The 19,879-nt window shown below is 43.4% G+C and overlaps 1 protein-coding gene across 2 annotated transcripts in view; it reads left to right on the top strand.

Moving 5' to 3' along the window:
* Positions 1-19,879, top strand: part of BTBD8 (BTB domain containing 8) — a 125,394-nt gene that overhangs the window by 28,955 nt on the left and 76,560 nt on the right. For both annotated transcript variants that reach the window (XM_033916572.1, XM_033916571.1), the window contains one exon: positions 1,358-1,454. In XM_033916572.1, the coding sequence (XP_033772463.1) occupies positions 1,358-1,454 (97 nt within the window). The remainder of the gene's footprint in view (positions 1-1,357; positions 1,455-19,879) is intronic.

Here is a 19,879-nt window from a genome sequence, read left to right as displayed (position 1 = left end):
AAGAAGTAGACATGGCAGCGCTGTTCTGGTTCTTATGAAGCAGATACATCAGCATTTCAGAACCTGCAATTGGACTGCTGTAATCTTCTTTCTTGGGTCACAGCGAGAGAAAGAACTTTGTACGTTTCGTCATGGCAGATGATGAAGAAGTCTTGTCTTATGAGAGTACGCCAGAGATGTGCGATTGAATTTTGTGTTTAACTTGGAAAGAGTGGTAATTAAACTGTTGAAATGTTCCCAACCCTGAAAAACCAATTGTGCAGAAAGAAGTTCTCTTTAGATGTTGAAGCGAAAAACGCCACAGCTGCTGCACTAAAAGTGATGTCACAAAAAAGTCTATTGCATGTCTTTGAATCATTTTTGAAACACTGGAAAAAATGTACAGAATGTGAAGACGCTACTTTGAAAAAGAAAACTGTTCTGATCCTGTGGAGTCCTCTTAATTCAAAAAAAACCCCAATCTCATTACTTTTCAATCAGCCTTGTAGCACCTGCTTTTATGTGATATTTCTAGGTGGGTCTGGGGGTCTACTTTGGGTAGACAAGCAATGCATATCATAAAATACACGTGTATATACATAGCACATTTCTATATTTGCACCTCACTCAGATCGGGTGTAAATTTATGCAAGAGTATTTGTGTGCTAGTAGGGACCATTGTGAGAACCTATTTTATATTTAAAAAAACCCTTTTATAAAACAAGTATGGCTCTGGAGATTTTTAAAGGCACTGTACTTAAAAAAATTACATAAAAAATAAGAGAAATTATTACTAATTATAATTAGTAAGATGAAAGCATCATTAAAGGCTGGAATAATTTGAATTCAAGTTCAACTGATATTTCTTGAAAGGTAGAAATTTGGCAGATGTGCTTTTTATGCCAGCAAGAGTAAAGGAAAAATGTGTGTGGAAAATTTGAAGTTAAACAGTGGAATATATAGATAAGAGATCACCAAGCAGATATTTTCCCTCTTTTCATTACAAAAATTCATCTTAGCTTGCATTTGTAGAATGGAAAAGTTAGTACTGGAGATAATAAATACTAGATCCTAGAAGCGTGTTCTGTTAGAAGAAAGCAAAACCTCTTGTAATTATAAATGGTCAGAGCTTGTTAAATATAACTGCTGTAGAAAAATCCATAAAAAGAATCTGTACAGATGCAGCAACTGAGATATAACGTGGGGCAGTAAAAACTTTGGCTAAAAAGAATAAGAGAATAAATCATTTCTACCTTACAAGTTCTTAGTATTAAGTTAGATAATGTTTATGCAAATTATTTGATACAGTTTCACTGAATTTGTATAGTTTTTCTCTGGTATACGTTTTATATTCAGTATATTTTTTTGTATTTTTTAGCCAAGTACTCTCAATAGCAGATATGTATGGATTAGAAGGGCTAAAAGAAATGGCTATCTATATACTCAAAAGAGACTACTGCAAGTTTTTCCACAAGGTAATTATAAGATGAAGTATAATCTACATTATTTCTAAAGTATATTCTCAAGGTTTTTCTTTTACATGCATAAATTCTCAATCCATAATTTAAAAATAGGTGTCCTCTTTTTTTATCAAAATTTGAAATGTAATCACAACATACAGTATACTCTTAAGAACATAAGAATTGCCACTGCTGAGTCAGACCAGTGGTCCATCATGCCCAGCAGTCCGCTCACGCGGTGGCCCTCTGGTCTAAGACCAGCACCCTAACTGAGACTAGCCCTACCAGCGCACGTTCTTGTTCAACAGAAACTTGTCTAACTTTGTCTTGAATCCTTGGAGGGTGTTTTCCCCTATAACAGCCTCTGGAAGGGCATTCCAGCTTTCTACCACTCTCTGTTCCGAGTCACACAGAAAGAAATAATATTCAAAAAGAAGGAAAAGATATAAGGGATTGAGAAAAATCCCACCCCCACCCCTTTTAAAGGCGAAATAAATTAAATTCTTTAGATCATGATATAGGGTGAACAACCAAAAAAATAAGGAAATCTAAACGGCATTAATTATATAGAAAAGTAAGTCTAACGTGATATTCCATTCAGCCATCTATCTAAAGTACAACTATACTTTCTTTAGCTTGAGAAAGGCCTTCAAATGACCAGAGTTATAAAATATATATACAGTATATATATACCGTATTTGTTCTACCCCACTGTAACGGACCACACATATACACGGGTATGCCAACAAAAAAGCTGCACCAAGTTTTATAATCTTCTCTCATAGACAGAAAAATGTTTCTCCGATCTTAAGTAGACTTTGTAACATTGTGTGAATCCAAATCGTCTGTTCCTCCTCCCAAAAAGGTACAACAGTATTTAAAATATGATCTTAGTACTATATTCATATCCTGCCCAAAAAACGAGACTGAGTGTAGCCTGCTCAGTTGTATCCATAATAGATTGTTCCAAAATAGTAGATGTATTAACATCAGTGTTTCTCCTCTGCTTTCTCCCTCCCCAACCCCCTGAGGGTTTTTCTTAGTTGGCAAATAATATACTGTATTTTTTGCTCCATAAGACGCACTTTTTTTCCCTAAAAAAGTGGGTGGAAATAAAAGTGCATCTTATGGAGCGAATATACCCCCTACCCCGGTACCTTTAAATTCTGGTGGTCCAGCGGTGTATCAGCAGGAGTGAGCTTTCCACGCTCCTGCCCCTCCCTTGCTGGACGACTGCCTCCTCATCACGTCGGGGCCAGTGGTGCACAAGGCAGGAGCGAGCTTTTTGCACTCCAGCCTGGCCCCGCTTCCTGAATGGTTCTCGGCAATTCTCGCGAATCCCGCAAGAACTGAGTGCAGCCATTCAGGGAGCGGCGCGGGGACAGGCTGGAGCATGAAAAGCTCGCTTCTGCCTTGTGCGCTGCTGGTCCTGACATAATGAGGAGGCAGCTGTCCAGCAAGGGAGGGGCAGGAACGCGGAAAGCTCGCTCCTGCTAATACACCGCTGGACCACCAGAATTTAAAGGTGCAGGGGGGGGAGAGGCGGAGGCTGGGACTGCCTACCACTTAGACCTGCCCTGTACCCTATCCTGGCCTACCACTAGACCACCAGAGGGGGTACAGGGCAGGGTGGGGGGACAGGGTGTAGAGCCTGGCAGAGAGAGGGGCTGGCTGCATAGGCACATCCTGTAGGCAGTCAGCCAGTGATGGCACCTCTCCTCCTCCCTGGCGTCTGGCGACACACCTGGAGTCTCGAGAGGCACACAGTTTGTGATTTTATAGAATAGTGCTTAAGCCCAGAAGCCATCCCTAACTTTAGGTGCGGTCATTTGCATTCAAATCCTCACACTTAGGATTAGCTTCATAGTTATATAAAAAATTGCTGAGTTGGTTATTCCATTAGCAGTGTTCTCCCTAGGGCCTTTCAGCCAGGCGGTCCACCCGGGTAATTTAGATGACCGCCCAGCTAAATTCTGCTACTGCCGCTGCTGCTCAACATTAAAAAAAAAAAAAAAAAAAAGCCGGCTTGGAGATTTCACCTTAGCCCGTAGCGAACTTATGCTCCGGGGCTCTAACATGTGCGTGCCGGCTTCCCTTCTCTTCCCTCCGAAACCGGAAGTTATGTCCGGGGGGGGGGGAGAGAGAAGGGAAGCCGACACGCACATGTTAGAGCCCCGAAGCATGCATTCGCTACAGGCTAAGGCGAGAGACAGGTCAGTAAAGCTTACCATTTGCTCTTCTTGCTGCCGGGTCCTGCCTACTTTCAGTTTCCTCGAAGGCAGGACCCGGCAGCATTTCTCCCAATTGATCGTGATTTTGGGCTGATCAGCCTTCCTCTCCGACGGCAAAATTGATGTTGGGGAGAGGAATGCTGGTCGGCCCGAAGCAGGGAGAGCTTGGGGTGGCGGCAGCGGCTTTGGGGGCCTGTTCCCCGATGGCAGCGGCGATGGCAGTGGCTTGGGGGTGGTCAAGAAGAAAGAAAGAAAGAGGGCAGGCAGGGAGACAGAAGGAAAGAAGAGAAACAGAAAAAAAGAAAGGGGGCATGAAGAGAGAAAGAAAGAAAGGGCAGGGGGAGAGGAAGAAAGAGTTGGGGGGAGGGGTATGAGGTCAGGAGGAGAGGAAGCATACAGGCTGAAAGAAGGGAAGAAAGATTGGATGCACAGTCAGAAGAAGAAAGTGCAACCAGAGACTCATGAAATCACCAGACAACAAGATAGGAAAATTTATTTTATTTTAAATTTAGTGATCAAAATGTGTCTGAATTTATATCTGCTGTCTATATTTTACACTATGGTCCCTTTTTACTAAACCGCAATAGCGTTATTTAGCGCAGGGAGCCTATGAGCGTCGAGAGAAGCACTGGGCATTCAGCGCAGCTCCCTGCGCTAAAAACTGCTATCGTGGTTTAGTAAAAAGGGAGGGGGGTATTTGTCTATTTTTGTATGGTTGTCACTGAGGTGACAGTGCATAGAGTCATCTGCTTTGACCTCTTTCAAAATACCCCGGAATATGAATGATTATTAACATTTTCTCTATCATTTTAAAAGTATCTCACAAGCCCAAAAAGTGTGTGCACCCCTGCTCTAGAACATGGCTCCTTAGTTTTATCCAGTGGTGCAGTGAGGGGCCAGCACTTTACATCTTATCTCCTCATGTACAGCACGGTTCTTTATTCTAAGCAGCTCTGGCACTAACAGTACTACGGGTGCCTTATGCTACTTTCACTTATTACTTGCAGTGAGGTTCGGCATTTTATCACGGTTTTGGATTTTTATTTAGTTTTTCACCAGTATTTTCATTTATTTATTAAAGCAGCATTTTTTAACAGCCCGATGCCCCTCCCCTATCAGTGTGCATTCAATCCACTGCCGACACTTTTTTGGCGTCTATTTCAATGGATCAAATATCATAGCCCCACTGTCGCATGTTCATATTTATTCTGCGTACGAGTTTATCGCATCAGTGCAGAGACCTTTTTGGTAAGTCTATTTTACTCTCCCTTTTTTACTTTCCCGAGTGCTGTGGTTTTATTCTTTGGTTTTAATAGAAGCTCATTTGTACAATAATTTAGATCTTTCCCAGGTTCACTTTTCATCTACCCGGTCGGCTTGTCTTTGAGCTACTATCGGCTTATGTTTTCAAGATAAGAACATAAGAAATGCCCTCACCGGATCAGACCGAGGTCCATCAAGTCCGGCGATCCGCTCATGCGGCGGCCCATTTAGTTCTCTATTATGAAAACCTGAAATTACCGTATCCCTCAATATGATTTACAAGAAGGTGTATATCCAACTTGTGCTTGAAACCCCGAAGAGTAGTCTCCACCACAACACCCTCAGGAAGAGAATTCCAAGCGCCCACCACTCGTTGTGAGAAACAGAACTTCCTGGCATTCGTCCTGAACCTGCTGCCACCCAGTTTCAGGCTATGACCTCTTGTCCGTGTCACATCTGAAAATCTTAGTAATGCTGCTTCTTGGTCTATTTCATCAAATCCTTTTAATATTTTAAAAGTCTCTATCAAATCGCCTCTCAGTCTTCTCCTCTCGAGTGTGAACAGTCCCAGTTTCCTGAGGCGTTCTTCACAGCTCAACTTTTTCATTCCTTTGACTAGTTTCGTGGTTCGCCTTTGCACCTTCTCCAACAGAGTTATGTCCTTCTTAAGATAAGGAGACCAGTGTTGGACACAGTACTCCAAGTGTGGTCTGACCATTGCTCTATAAAGCGGCATTATGACTTCTTCAGATCTACTCGTGATCCTGTTCCTAATTATGCCCAACATCCTGTTTGCTCTCTTCGCTGCCGCCGCACATTGTGCCGATGGCTTCAGGGTTCTGTCAATCAGTACCCCCAAATCCCTTTCGTGTTCGCATTTTGCTAGTGTTACCCCAAACATTCTATACTCGTGTTCTTTATTCTTTTTTCCTAGATGCATCACTTTGCATTTATTAATGTTAAAATTCATCTGCCACTTTGTCGCCCATGTTTCCAGCTGTCTCAGATCCTTCTGAAGCTCCTCGCAGTCCCTTTGAGAGCCAACTGCCCGACATAATTTTGTATCATCGGCGAACTTTATTATATTACTTGTTTCCTCCTCAAGATCGTTTATAAAAATATTGAACAAAATAGGCCCAAGAACCGAGCCCTGGGGCACTCCACTAGTCACTTTCACCCAGTCCAAGAATTTCCCTTTTATGTTAACCCTCTGCATTCTGTTCTCTAACCATTTACCGATCCATCTATGCACTTCTCCCCCTATTCCGTGGCTTAGTAATTTCTTCATCAGCTGTTCATTTCCCATATGTTTACTTTTGCCCAGTTTAGGTCTATATAGTCGAGGCATACACTGTTTGTAACCAGCCATCATTTTAAGTATGTATATGCCCTATTTTAGGGGGGGAGGTTAACTTCTTTTAGCATGTTATTTCATTAATTCTGAGTTCGGTATTACAATATGTTGTTTTTAGTTTTTAGTTTACACATTATTTATTCTTTTTTATGACATGTTCGCATCGCAATTTTACTCAAAAGTATAAATAGGTATTCATATTCTAGTTTCATCACAGTGCTCTGGTTTTGGCTCCAGTATTTGTCACTTCCATCCACCAGGTATGGCTATCCATTACCGTTTCATATTTTAAAGACTCAATCGTTATAATTAGTGGTGAATCACACGTCTCTTCGTAATGGACATGTCGATTTTAGCATTTGGATCTTAGTACTATGGGTTTGGTCTTTTCTGGTTTCCTTTTTATAGTCTGCTTTTCGTCTGGAGTCTTTTGAGTTTACATTTTATGACATATTTTTGTGGTTATAATTGTATGACATGTCTAAATCGGTCAAGTTATCCATTCTTTTTATTATTTTTTATCCCCTCATACAATGGCAGACTGCCCCGGGTTCCAGCCCTAGGGGGGTACACAGCCGTCTGGATCCAGAACCTTCCAAGATGCTCTAAATGGCACCTGCACCTCAGCACGGCTGCCGTACTTGTTTTGAAGCAGAGTCGGCAGCCGCACTGAAGTGCAGGAAGGTCCTGCGATGACTGCATTTGCCGCCTCTGCCTCCAGAAGACGTAAGTGATGTTGGAAGGGGTGGACTGGCAGCTACAGTCATTGCGGAACCTTGCCGCAACTCTCTGCATCTGCCGGCCCACCCCCTCCAACGTCACTTACATCTTCCAGAGGCAGAGGCAACAGAAGCAGTCATCATGGGACCTTGCTGGTTTGGAGGGAGAGAGGAGCATAGAAGGGTGGTGGAGGAAGAAAAAGGAGGTCAGGGTGGTATGGAAGGGTAATGGAGGGAGAGAAAGGGGGCAGATGTTGATGGAATTGGTGTGCAGGGAAAGGAGAGAGAGACATAAGGGGGAAGGATACTGGATGGAATTGGGTTGGAGGGAGAGAAAGGGGGTAGATGCTGATGGAAGTGGGGGGAAGGGAGAGGAGAGAGTGAAATACCAGACCATGTGGGTGTGGGAGAGGGAAGAGAAGAAGAGGAGAGAGATGCCAGACCATTGAAGAAGGGAAGGGAAGAAGATGAATGCCAGAATAATAGGGGTGAAGGGAGAGATGGAAGAGGAATACAAGGAGAGAAGATGCCATATAGAAGGGGCAGAGAGAGGGTAGACAGTGGATGAAAGGAAGAGAGTGACTAAACTATGAGGAAAGCAGAAATCAGAGAAGACAATGTAGAAAAAATTATATTTATTTATTTTTTTGCTTTAGGGGAGATGCATCGCTATTTCTGTGGTGTTGCATTGTATGCAGAGTCCAGCTTCTTGGTGGTTCAATTTAACCTTTGTCTACGTTTTTCTATTTTATCCCCCCTTTTACAAAACTGTAGAGTGTTTTTTTAGCACCGGCCATGGTGGTAGTTGCTCAGAATTCTATGAGAGTCTGAACTGTTACCACCATGGCTAAAAACCACATTACAGTTTTGTAAAAGGGAGAGGGGTTAGTTTGTGATTACATATTCCATACCAGGCGAAGGTGTTTTCTGTGTTCTGTGTGTTCGAAAGACATAGTTTTCAGTTAGGATTGACTGTGTAGGATTGATCTGTGCTGGTCTGGCTTGTTTAGTTTTACAATGGGTGTATTGATGTACTGCTCACTGTAATATGTAAGATGCTGCCTTTTCCTAGGTACACTCTTGTGTGATGTGTGGATTGTTACAAAAAATCATGTTTTTATACAGATGGGGGGGGGTGTAAAAAAATGATGGGCCTCGGGTGTCACATATGCTAGGTACACCACTACCTTCATAGTTTATATCTAATCCACAAGCCTGCTTTTAGGACCTACAGGGTATGTATCCCTCTGATTCATGACAATTTCACTTCTCATGTTATCTTATCCATTCTTTTTATTATACAACTGCCCAGATAAGCATGATTATTTGACGTGATTGGACCTTGAAAACTAACGGCAACAGTGTTCTCCCCAGAAATTTTTTCCAGCCATGAAAAACATTTGCTGCATTTAGTGTGCCACAAAAAACATTTGCTCCGTTTATTGTGCCGGAGTTAAAAAGTTTGAGAGACGCTGCTCTATACCATTTGAAAGAGGGCAAATATCTAATTATTCACTTCTAGAATTGGATACTTCTTAAATTTAATATAAATATTATGGAACAACTGTCAAACCTTAAGAAAGGCAGTCATATTGAGCATTGCAAAATAACTAATAATAATTAGCTAATACAAATAGTACACATTTAGGGCTCCTTTTACTAAGCTGCGATAGCGGTTTTACCGCGCGCTTAGCTCACGCAGAATTGCCGCACGTGTTAGACGCTAACGCCAACAATTCTGCACACGCTAAAAACACTATTGCAGCTTAGTAAAAGGAGCCCTTAATTTTCCCCACCACCAAATTTCCCTGTCCCGCCCCACCCGGCTACTTTTTCATGCCACCCGGCTGGAAAAAATTTCTGGGAAGAACACTGCATTAGAAATATATAATATTAAATTACTGCGAGGTGAACTATCTCCAGTTTAATAGGTTAATCATTCATATTTGGACAACTTTTTTGCTATACTTTATTGAAAGGAGGAAAATAATCATTACCTTAATAACAATTTAAATAGCTTTAATTAACCAAAACAATAATATAGCGCATGTATTCTTGTATTTGCTTAAACATCCATGTTAACTGATGTGGTTAAACAAAATATCTTTAAAAAAAAATCTCAGAAGCCAGTTCCACACATGAAAAACTTAAAATACTGTCTTCTGTAGTTCACTCGTCTTCAACTTCTTGTTCATAATCTGGAAAAGAAAAACAAGCATTCCTGCTTTATCGGGTTCCAAATGATTTCTCAGTTTGGAATAAATGAATATAAAAGAAGAAAATATTCTTTCTGTTAACCAAAGAAGCTACTGCAGTTAGAAGTGAAATCATTACTTCAACAGGAGCCTGAGGTGGGGAAGAAGAGTCGCTGGGAGCTTGCGGTCTGGGCCTTCACTAAATCTCCTGAAGGACTTGACTGCATACCAATGCCATTGTTAAAAGGGTTGGGAACCACAAGCATAAACACCGTGTTTCCCCAAAATTAAAACCTACCCCGAAAATAAGCCCAGCATCATTTTTGGGGTAGGTCTTAATATAAGCTCTAGTCCTGGGATTCGCCGGCAACTTTTCAACCCACCCCCCTTCCCACCGCACAGCTGAACCCCTGCTGACCCTCCATCCTTCCCTCCCTGCTGACCACAAGCGAGCCCTACCTTCATCCGAAGCAGCGATGGGCCGGCAGCATTCTAAACAGGCAGCTTGGCCTTGACCTGCAGGGATTTTACTCTGCTGCGTTACTGATAACATCAACAGTAATGCGGCAGAGTGAAATCCCCGACGGACAAGGCCAAGCAGCCTGTTTCGAGTGCTGCCGGCCTGATGCTGCTTCAATTGAAGGTAGGGCTTGCTCGCAGTTGGCAGGGAGGGAAGGATGGAGGGTCAGCACTGGTTCAGCTGCGCGGTGGTGGCAGGGGAGGTGCTCAAGGGTTCTGCTGCACAAGGGATGGGAGGGAGGAATAGAAGCTGGGCAAGGGTGCTGCTGCACGGGGGATGGGAGGGAGGGAAGGATAGAAGCTGGGCAAGGGCTCTGCTGCACAAGGGATGGGAGGGAGGGAGAGATAGAAGCTGGGCAAGGGTTTTGCTGCACAAGAGATGGGAGGGAGGGAAGGATAGATAAAAGATGGGCAAGGGATGGGAGAGAGGGAAGGATAGAAGCTGGGCAATGGATGGGAGGGAGGGTGGGGATGAAAGATGCTGCACATGTAGGGGAGAGAAAGGAAAGAGGAACAATTGGGGTGAAGCAGAGAGAGAGATGATCATGTGCATATCCCGAAAATAAGACCTAGTGCCTTTTTTGGACCCCAAATGATTATAAGACACTGTCTTATTTTCAGGGAAACACAGTAGTAAGTGGGTCCTTTTGAGACCATGAAAATAATTTCACTATTCCCTACCTTCTCTTTTTTAAAACGCATCTCTCTTGATTTTTCAAATATGTGCTAAAAAAGGAAACATGAATATGCATAAACAGAATACACAGACTAAGCAAAAAGAAGGTTTCTGTATATAATTTTCATGACTGCATAAAATTTATTAAAATATGCAGTTGCTTGGAGTATAAAATGAGCAATTTTAATGTAATTCTTACATGCTTCCTAAGTTAAAAGTAAAATCCAAATTGACTGATTATTAACTTCATGGTCATGTTTTGAAGTGTGGGTTAGCAACCTACAACTTCTCCCTCAGGTAAAATTTGCTACCTGTAAACATATTTCTCTGGAGACCAGCAGTGCACCTGAATCTTACAAGTGAGTCTTGATTGGCCTGTGTATCAAATGGTAGCAGCAGAGCACCCTGGAAAGGCAAAACACATTCATCGGTCTTGTACAGAAATTCCACATGGTTCTCCCCCATTCCTTTTTTGCTGAATACTGTTTAAATGCATCTTTCTGATTTTGCTAGATTGGGTGGAGGCAGAAAACCTAGAACTTTCCAATGACTGCATCACAGTATACAGAGTGGTGTAGCACTAGAACATAGTGTTTTCTCTCTCTCTATTATATAGTTGCTGTGTGGACTGGCACAGCAGTTTCTGATTGTTTTTGGCTCAGTTCCCTCAGTTGCAGACTATAGTTTGTGTCTGTAGGTTCAGCACAAATTAGCATGCAGGAAGCTCTCAAGAATTTGTCTGAGAATCTTCCTGATGAATGAGTACCTGGATAGCCGTCTCTGTTCCAAGACCTTGATCTGAGGGCTTTGGTCTTGGTGTGATTTTGCTCCTCTTGTATTGGTTTTCTAGAGGTCCCGCCTGGTAAGATAAAGCCTTGTAGAGATTCTCCCTCCTTTTGTCTAACATTTACCTGCTCTCTCTTCCCCTTTTTGTGGCATGGGGTTTGGGGGCTTCTGGCTATTTTGGTTCCCTCCTTGTCCTAGGAATAAACTTTAAAATAAAAGAAAGGGCAAGAGGAAACATACAAAGCCCTTAGTAGCAGAGAGATCAGCCCTAAGGATCACCCAAGTGAGCCAGATAGCTGAGAGAATCCCAGAGGACACGGGGGACAACGACATTTAAGATGTTGGAGAGAGCCAACAACAATTTATTATTTCTATAGTTCTACAAATGAATGCAGCACTGTACATTGGACATGCAAGAGACTGTCCTTGCTCAAAAGAGCTTACAATTTAATTACTGTATGTCAAGACATACAGTGCTAGTGTAGGGAATTATAGAGGGGGCTAATGAGGGAATTAGAGGACACTATGAGGAATGTGGGGCTTGTAATTTAGTACCCTGGCTGGCTTGTCCTGCCCCACTTGTTAATGAGCATATAGTGCAAGTCTTGCACCATTCTGTTACTATTTTCCCAAAGTGACTTCAGTGGCCTTTTTACCAGCAAGAGCCATAGCTATTTTGGGCTCTATTAGTTCAGCCCCACTGCACACTGGTCTCAGGAATCATAAGCAGAATCATTGAGGGAGGGTCCCATCTACGACACACTCTCTCTCTTTCTTGGAGCCATGGGGGGATTGATTCAAAAAGGCGCTCACTACCTTCATCTCTTCAGGATGAATTTTGTACTGGACTGGGCAGGAACAAATAGGCATCACTTCTGCCTGAAACCCCCCCCCCCGATCCCCCATGTTGAGGGGACAAGGGCTACCTTAAAGTGGGAGTGGGGCTTGAGCTGGGGTGGGGGGCATGGCCATATGCTAGGGAGAACCCTGCTCTGCCAGCCCAGGAGCATCGAGCCACGACTTTGGAGCTTGATGCCCCAAGACAGTGAAATAATCCCAGAAAGAATTTGGAGATATTTTACTGTGATTTTTGCCCCCCATGTGAGGAGACATGGTGACATAATTGTCTTGAGAAGCCTCCAAAATTTATACAAATCTAGGTTGTTTGCTGTTAGAATCAAATCCATCCCCCACCACTTCAGCATTATTATAATAATAATAAATAATAATAATAATAACAGCTTATATACCGCAATACCGTGAAGTTCTATGCGGTTTACAAAGATTAAGCAAAGGTACATTATCCTACATTTAAATGCTGGTACTCTTGTTAAGCATTTTCAAAATTCTTACTGGTATTTTTTTTAAACAATTCCTGTGAGATGTTAAAAACACCCAAATTTTCTAGCTCCTTGTCCCAGATACTCTAGTCCAATTGGGCTTAATGGTAGCCAGACTGGGGGTTTGAATTGCTGAGACTTGCATCCCATATCACCATTCCAAGTCTCCAGACATTTTACCCACATATTCAGACTTTTTCATTATATCCTAAATAAAAACTTTTAATCATTTAATAGGCAGACTCTTTTGGTCCAATTTCCAATCTTCCAAATATTCTTATTTGTGATGTTCTCTAGTCAATTTACTGAGTCTCCAGAAATCTTGATGTCACACCTAATAAAGAGAAGACCATCACAAAGTAATGGGCCACTCCTAGACAGGATGAGCTGAGACTAGTGGAATGCCCTGGCTTGCTGGATCCTAGGAGTCTTCCTCAAACTGTAGCCTTTCAGAATGAGGACCTGTCCCCTGCATTAGCATGTTTTTTTTGTTTTGTTTTGTTTTCTTCTGATCATAGCATCCTGCAGTATTTTACAAAGGCAGTCTCAGAACTAAAGTAGAGCAGTTATGATACAGGAACAGGAGTTTAGTTTTAGAGAATGACACAGGGACTGTTTACTGCGGGTCACCGCATTAAATCCGCAGGAATGGAGACATTTGCAACTGGTTTACCGCAGGAATGAGGACAAGAACTTTCACCACCCCACGGGAATGGGGACAAGATCTTTTACTGCCCTGTGGGAGTGGTGAAAAGTCTTATTCCTGTGGTAAAAAAATTGCACCCGTGTCGGACTCGGCATCTTCTCCCCAGCTCCTCTTGCGCCTATTTTACCTTCAGGAGCCAGCCATGCCACGATGAAGACAGAAGGAATCTAAAACCAAAGTCTGAGACCAATGTGATTTGAAGAATAAAATTACCAGACTACAAAAAGAAAAAAAAAATTATTTTATATTTTGTGATTAGAATATTTCAGATTTGAAATATGTATCCTGCTAGAGCTGGTATTAGACATAACTGGGGGCCGCAAAGTCCAGGCTGTGCTTCTTTAGCTTCCAGCTGGCTTGGGGCTCTCTCTATGACCAGGGAGCAGTTAACCTAGTTGCACTCCCCTAACATTATTCTTGCCATGTGTGACAAAAGTATTCTGTTAGCTTGATTTTTCTATGTAACATTCTGTAGTATTTGGTTTGTTCAGTTTTCACAATAGTGAAGGGGATATTTGTGAAAGGGAGGGGAGATGAGGTTTGTTTGAACCTTGCTCTGTTTCATTTGTGTTTATAAAATGACAATTGTCAGAGGAGAAGCTTCCGCCCACATACACGCGACTGCAGGGCGGCACAGGCAGGCTTCACCAGCATCAGTTTCGTTTCTAAAATGCTGTGAAGGTAAGGGGGAGACAGGGAGGAAGGGAGATAGATTTGGCCGGAGGGAGGGAAAGGGCCACGCATGCGATCGGTGAGCGCGCGCCTTCCCTCCCTTAAGTTTCTTTACGCTGTGAAGGTAAGGGGGAGGGAGGGATATTCTCGGGCCGCTGAAGGGCAGTGAGGTGGCAAGAGGGAAGAATGGATGCTGCGGGGAGGGGGCGGTGAAGGGGATGATGATACGGTGACAGGGACAGATTTTTTTTCCCTGTGTCATTCTCTATTTAGTTTCAAGTTTTGGGGGGGGGGGGGGTTGTGTGTTTTTAAAAATTTAGAACATACATACTGACATATATACTTAGCAGTCAGTATGTATGTATGCACTTTTCATTCTTATTCTCACCAAGCCATGGATTCTGCTTGCTGAACATCTCAATATATTAGGTGTTATTTGTTTTGGCTAATCTTTATGTGGACTGCATTGAATGCCTCCAGACGCAGACAGACATGCCAAAACACGGACAGTGTCGAGTCCTTCAATATATTTGTTTAATGATTGCTTGGAACTTGAAGGCCCCTAGTGCTTCTTTTTGCTTCCTTTCCGACATATAGAACTAAAAATAAGCAGGAGGAATAGTAATAGTGTGCGTTTCCCTAAAGTTCTTGAGAACAACAGTGAATAAATATTCATTCTCGCATAAGGATAGCCATACTGGGTCAGACCTATGGTCTATCTAGCCCAGTATCCTGTTTCCACTGTGGTCAATCCAGTCACAAATACCTGGCAGAGACCCAAATAGTAGCAACATTCCATGCTACCGATCTCAGGGCAAGCATTGGCTTCTCCCATGTCTCTCTCAATAGTAGACTATGGACTTTTCCTCCAGGAACTTGCCCAAACTTTTTTTTTTTTTTTTAAACGCAGATAATGTTAACTGCTGCTCTTGTACAATCCCACTTTATTTCGGGACCAGTGGGTTATTTCCGTTTACCCCTTCCCCTCTTACCTCATCACTGTCCCTGTAAGCATCAGTTTTACAAGCCAAGCTGTAGAAGCTTGTCTTTTCTGCTCATGTTTTATTTTGTGTAATCTCAGTCTTTGTGTTTGCGGATTTCACACTTGTGCTGTGGAGGTTCCCTGCAGGGACAGCTCTGACTGTGGGAAATTGCAGACCCTTGGATAAGTCTGATTCTAGGGGGGGAAGGTCCCTGCATGTCAGTAAACCCCCTGACAAGTCTGATTCTGGGGGGGTTCTGATTCAGGAGGGGGGGGTCCCTGCATGTCAGTAAACCCCTGGACAGCCTGCCCTAGAGAATGACACGGGGAAAAAATTTGTCCCTGTCATCGCCCTGTCCCCACGACCACTGTCCCCGCCCCATCCCCGTAACCACTGTCCCTGCCCCGTCCCCGCGACCACTGTCTCCACCCCATCCCCGTGACTACTGTCCCCGTAGCATCCCTACAAACCTCAGTACTGCAATATTTAGCTTATTCCTTCCTTATAAATCAAAGTTCTGGTTGATGAACTAGAGAAAGAGATGTTCAGCTGGCAGGGCTTTGTTTATAAATTTTTATCAACACAACTAATATACTACTTTATCCTAAAGCAAGAAAAAAGGAAATAAATAAATATAATTTTTTTTTCTACCTTTGTTGCCTGGTTTCTGCTTTCCTCATTCCTTCCATCCACCTTCCATATCTTCTCTCAGCATCTTCCATTTGCTTTGTTACTGTGCCTCTCCCTTCACCCCCTCCCAATTGGTCTGGCACCCATCTTCTTTCCTCTGCTGCCCCCATAGTCTGACTTCTCTGTCTTCTTCCCTTCCAGCGTCTTCTCCCCACTCTCTGTTTCCCATTTCCCTTCAGCGTCTTCTCCCCACTCTGTCTTCTGAGGGGCATCAGGCTATTCAGTAGGTGGTACAGTTGCTGCAGCGCCTGTAATAGGTGATTAGTTTCAGGAAGAGTCACCTTGAGCCAGCACAGGATTTGGAATACCTAGGAGTTTGATTTCACACAGGATAGAACAAAGTGTTGCTGTCCGTGTCCCATCAGGAGAAGCTCTGTCAGATTATCAGGGACCTTCTGGCCACTCTGGTCCCAACGGCATGGCAGTACCTACTGTTTCTGGGGACCATGGTGGTAATGATCGATGTGGTCTCTTGGGCAAATGCCCGTCTGTGTCCAGTACAGGATGCTCTGCTTTCACACTGGAATCCCCAGCGGGACCCGTTACATGCACCCCTGCACTGGAAGACTGTGGGATGGAACAGTCTTAAGAACATAAGAATTGCCGCTGCTTGGTCAGACGAGTGGTCCATCGTGCCCAGCCATCTGCTCACGCAGTGGCTCTTAGGTCAAAGACCAGTGCCCTAACTGAAACTAGCCTTACCTGCGTACGTTCTGGTTCGCAGGAACTTGTCTAACTTTGTCTTGAATCCCTGGAGGGTGCGACCCCTCTCGGTATCCAGGGGCCTTCCCCTCTGGATCTCGAATTGGGTGATTCTGCCTACGGATGTGAGTCTCAAAGGCTGGGGATGGGCATGTATGACCGTCCCTGATCAAGGCCTGTGGGCTCCCTCAGAGTGCAAATGGGCGATAAATTGCCTGGAGCTTTAGATGATTCGGTTGGCTCTTCTCCACTTTGCGGGTTGTCTCTGTCATCGAGCAGTCTGCTTATTCTTGGACAATGCCACAGTGGTGGCTTATGTCAATCAGCAGGGGGGCATGAGGAGACCCTCCCTGAGCGTGGAGGCTCAGCTTCTCTTCTGGTGGGCAGAGAGACCCCTAGTGGCACTATTGTCAGCGCATGTGGTAGGAGTGGACAAGGTTCAAGCGGATTTCTCAGTCGTTGGACTCTGGACCCCGGAGAGTGGTCTCTGTCTCAAAAAGCATTTGATTGCATAGTAGATCAGTGGGGGTGTCCAGCGTTCAATTTCATGGTGACTGCGGCCAACAAGAAAGCAGATCGGTTCTTCAATTGCCATTGCGAGGCTGGCAGTGAAGGCCTGGATACTCTGGTTCAGCCCTGGCCACGGGAAGGTCTCCTATATATCTTGCCTCCGTGGTCCATGATAGGGTGTCTGTTGAGATGGATAGCGGCCTACAGAGGTCCTGTGATCCTGGTCACACCCGATTGGCTGAGGTGGCAGTGATATGCCGACTTGGTTAAGCTCCAGCAGGATCGGGGGCTCTGGCTACCTTGCCATTCTCGCCTCCTCACGCAGTGTCCAATTACACTGCAGTATCCGGACCGCTTTGAGCTATTGAGCATGCGGCCTTAACTAGCCAGGGCTATTCTTCAGCTGTGATAGCCAAGTTTCAAGTTTATCAAGTTTATTTCAAGTTTATTTATTAATTTGATGAATCGCCTATCCATAATTTACTAAGCGAATTACAATGAGTTATATAAACATATTAAAAAGCATACAAATAATATTATGTAAAAAGAGGGTAAAAAACAGACTCATAAACAAACGTAACAAAAACACGAAAGGATAAAAGGGGAAAAGTTACATAGTAAATGTTCTGGAAAAAAAGAAAAGAGAACATTCAAGGAAAAAACATAAGGAGGGATGACTTGGCTACACTGCTTAAATTATGTTTATTTTAGAGACTAAAGGCATCTTTAAAAAGGAAAGTTTTTAGTTTATTTTTAAAGAGACTGAGTTCCTTTTCATCTCTTATGTATTGTGGTAGGGAGTTCCAAGTTTGGGGGGCCACTATTGAAAACATGTCGTGACGTCTGGTGCCTACAACAGCAAAAGGAAATCCACAGTGGCTGCCTATGTGAAGGCTTGGAGATGTTATCAGGCCTGGTGCATCCTGAGACAGATGGACCCATTTATTCTGTTGATTCCTCATGTTCAGAAGCTTCTGCAGGATGGCCTGAAGAAGGGCCTAGCAGTAGTTTCTCTCCGGGTACAGATTGACGGTCTTTCTTGTATGGGTTGTCCATCTCTGAGGGGCTTATTGGTAGCTCATTCAGATATGACACGTTTTCTGTGGGGCACTCTGTGACTTAGGCCTCCATTGCACCTTCCCTGGCTGACTTGGAATCTTAACCTGGTTCTCCATTCTCTGGCTTGTCCACTATATGATCCTCTGGAGCAGGCATCCCTTATGGATCTTATGATCAAGATGGTCTTCCTGGAGGCTATTACCCCAGCCTGTAGGATTTCAGAGCTTCAGACTCTCCTGCTGAGATCCTTTTCTGCGTATTACAGATTCTGGTGTGATGCTGTGCACTGTTCCTTCTTTTCCTCTGAAAGTGGTTTCCTCTTTCCATGTGAATCGGGAAGTCTGACTTCCTACTTTTGCTTCCTCTGGATCTAGGGAGCAGGACTGGGTGTTGTGGTCCTTGGATGTCTGTAAGCTCTTCTTGCGGTACCTGGAGGTCACTAATGAGTTTTGCCTCTCTGACCATCTGTTTGTTGTGGTGGGCCCTGCCCGCAAGGGCAGGCCAGCTTCTAAGGCTACCATTTCCAGATGGATCCGTATGGCCATTTCTGAGGCTTACGTGGCAGTCAGAAAGAAGCCCCCCTTTGTGGTGCAGACTCATTCTACCAGAGGTGTTTCGTCCTCTTGGGCAGAGTCGTCACCTGTTTCTCTGGATGAAATTTACAGAACCACTACCTGGTGGTCCTTGCATATGTTTACCAAGTTTTACAGGATCGATATGACAGCTAAGCAGGATGCTGCTTTTGGTGCCTCTGTTTTGGGAGCAGGCTCATCAGTCCCACCCTGATTTTCTGGGACTGCTCTGTTATATCCCACTGGTCCCAGAATAAAGTGGGATTGTACAAGAACGAAAGATTAGGTTCTTACCTTTGCTAATCTTCTTTCTTGTAAATCCACACTTTATTCTGAGAACCTGCCTTATACCGTGTTGATTTCACCAATTGTCTGCCTTTCCAAGTACTGGCAAGCTGGATTTTCATTTTCTGATCAGACTTTATAAGAGTGCCATCAGAATAGGTTTAGCACTTAGTTTTGGGGGTCTCTAGTTCAAGCATCCTCTTCTGACAGTGCAAGCTATGTCTTCTTATAGCACTGTTTTGTTGTTCAGGTTTCTAATGTTTAATGAACTGTTTTTCTCGTTTTTCATTGTTGCATTTATTGATATAAGCAGAATAAACTTATTTGTCGGGGAGTGTCCCTGTTCCCCTCTCTCTCTCTACAGATGTTCCTGGCTGCTTTAAGATTAACTGATGCTTACAGGGACAGTAATAAGAGGGGGAGGAGTTTAAGTCTCTGAAGTTTGAGGCTTCCTACAAAGTCCTGGTGGGTAGACGGAAATAACCCACTGGTCCTGGAATAAAGTGTGGATTTACAAGAAAGAAGATTAGCAAAGGTAAGAACCTTTCATTATCACATCCTCTGGTAACAAGTTCTAAAACTTAACTATTGTTTGAATGAGTGAAAAAAATTTTCTCCTATTGGTTTTAAAAGTATTTCCATGTAATTTCATTGACTGTTCCCAAGTCTTTGTAATTTTTGATAGAGTAAAGAAATGATTCACTTTTGCCTCTTCTATACCACTCAGGATTTTGTAGACCTCGGTTATATCTCCCCTCAGTTGTCTCCTTTCCAAGCTGAAAAGCTCTATCTCTTTAACTTTTCCTCACACAAGAGGAGTTCCATCCCTTTTATCATCTTGATCACTCTTCTTTGAACCTTTTCTATTTCTGCTATGTCATTTTTGAGATACAGCAACCAGAACGGAACGCAGTACTTGAGGAAAGGTCACACCATGGAGTGATACAGAGGGATTAGAATATTCTTAGTCTTATTTACCATTCTTTTCCTAATAATTCCTAGCATCCTGTTTGCTTTTTTGGCCGCCAGTGCTCATTGGGTGGAAGTCTTCAGTGTATTGTCTACGATGACATCTTGAGTACTAACCACTAAAGTGGACCTAGCATCAGGTAATTATGATTTGAATTATTCTTCCCAACATGCATCATTTTGCATTTGTCCACACTAAATTTAATCTG

This window comes from Geotrypetes seraphini, chromosome 12 (genome assembly GCF_902459505.1).
Source record: "Geotrypetes seraphini chromosome 12, aGeoSer1.1, whole genome shotgun sequence".
In the NCBI taxonomy this organism is placed as follows: Eukaryota; Metazoa; Chordata; class Amphibia; order Gymnophiona; family Dermophiidae; genus Geotrypetes; species Geotrypetes seraphini.
Note: the sequence above shows the minus strand (reverse complement) of the source record. Positions and strands in the feature narration are given on the sequence as shown.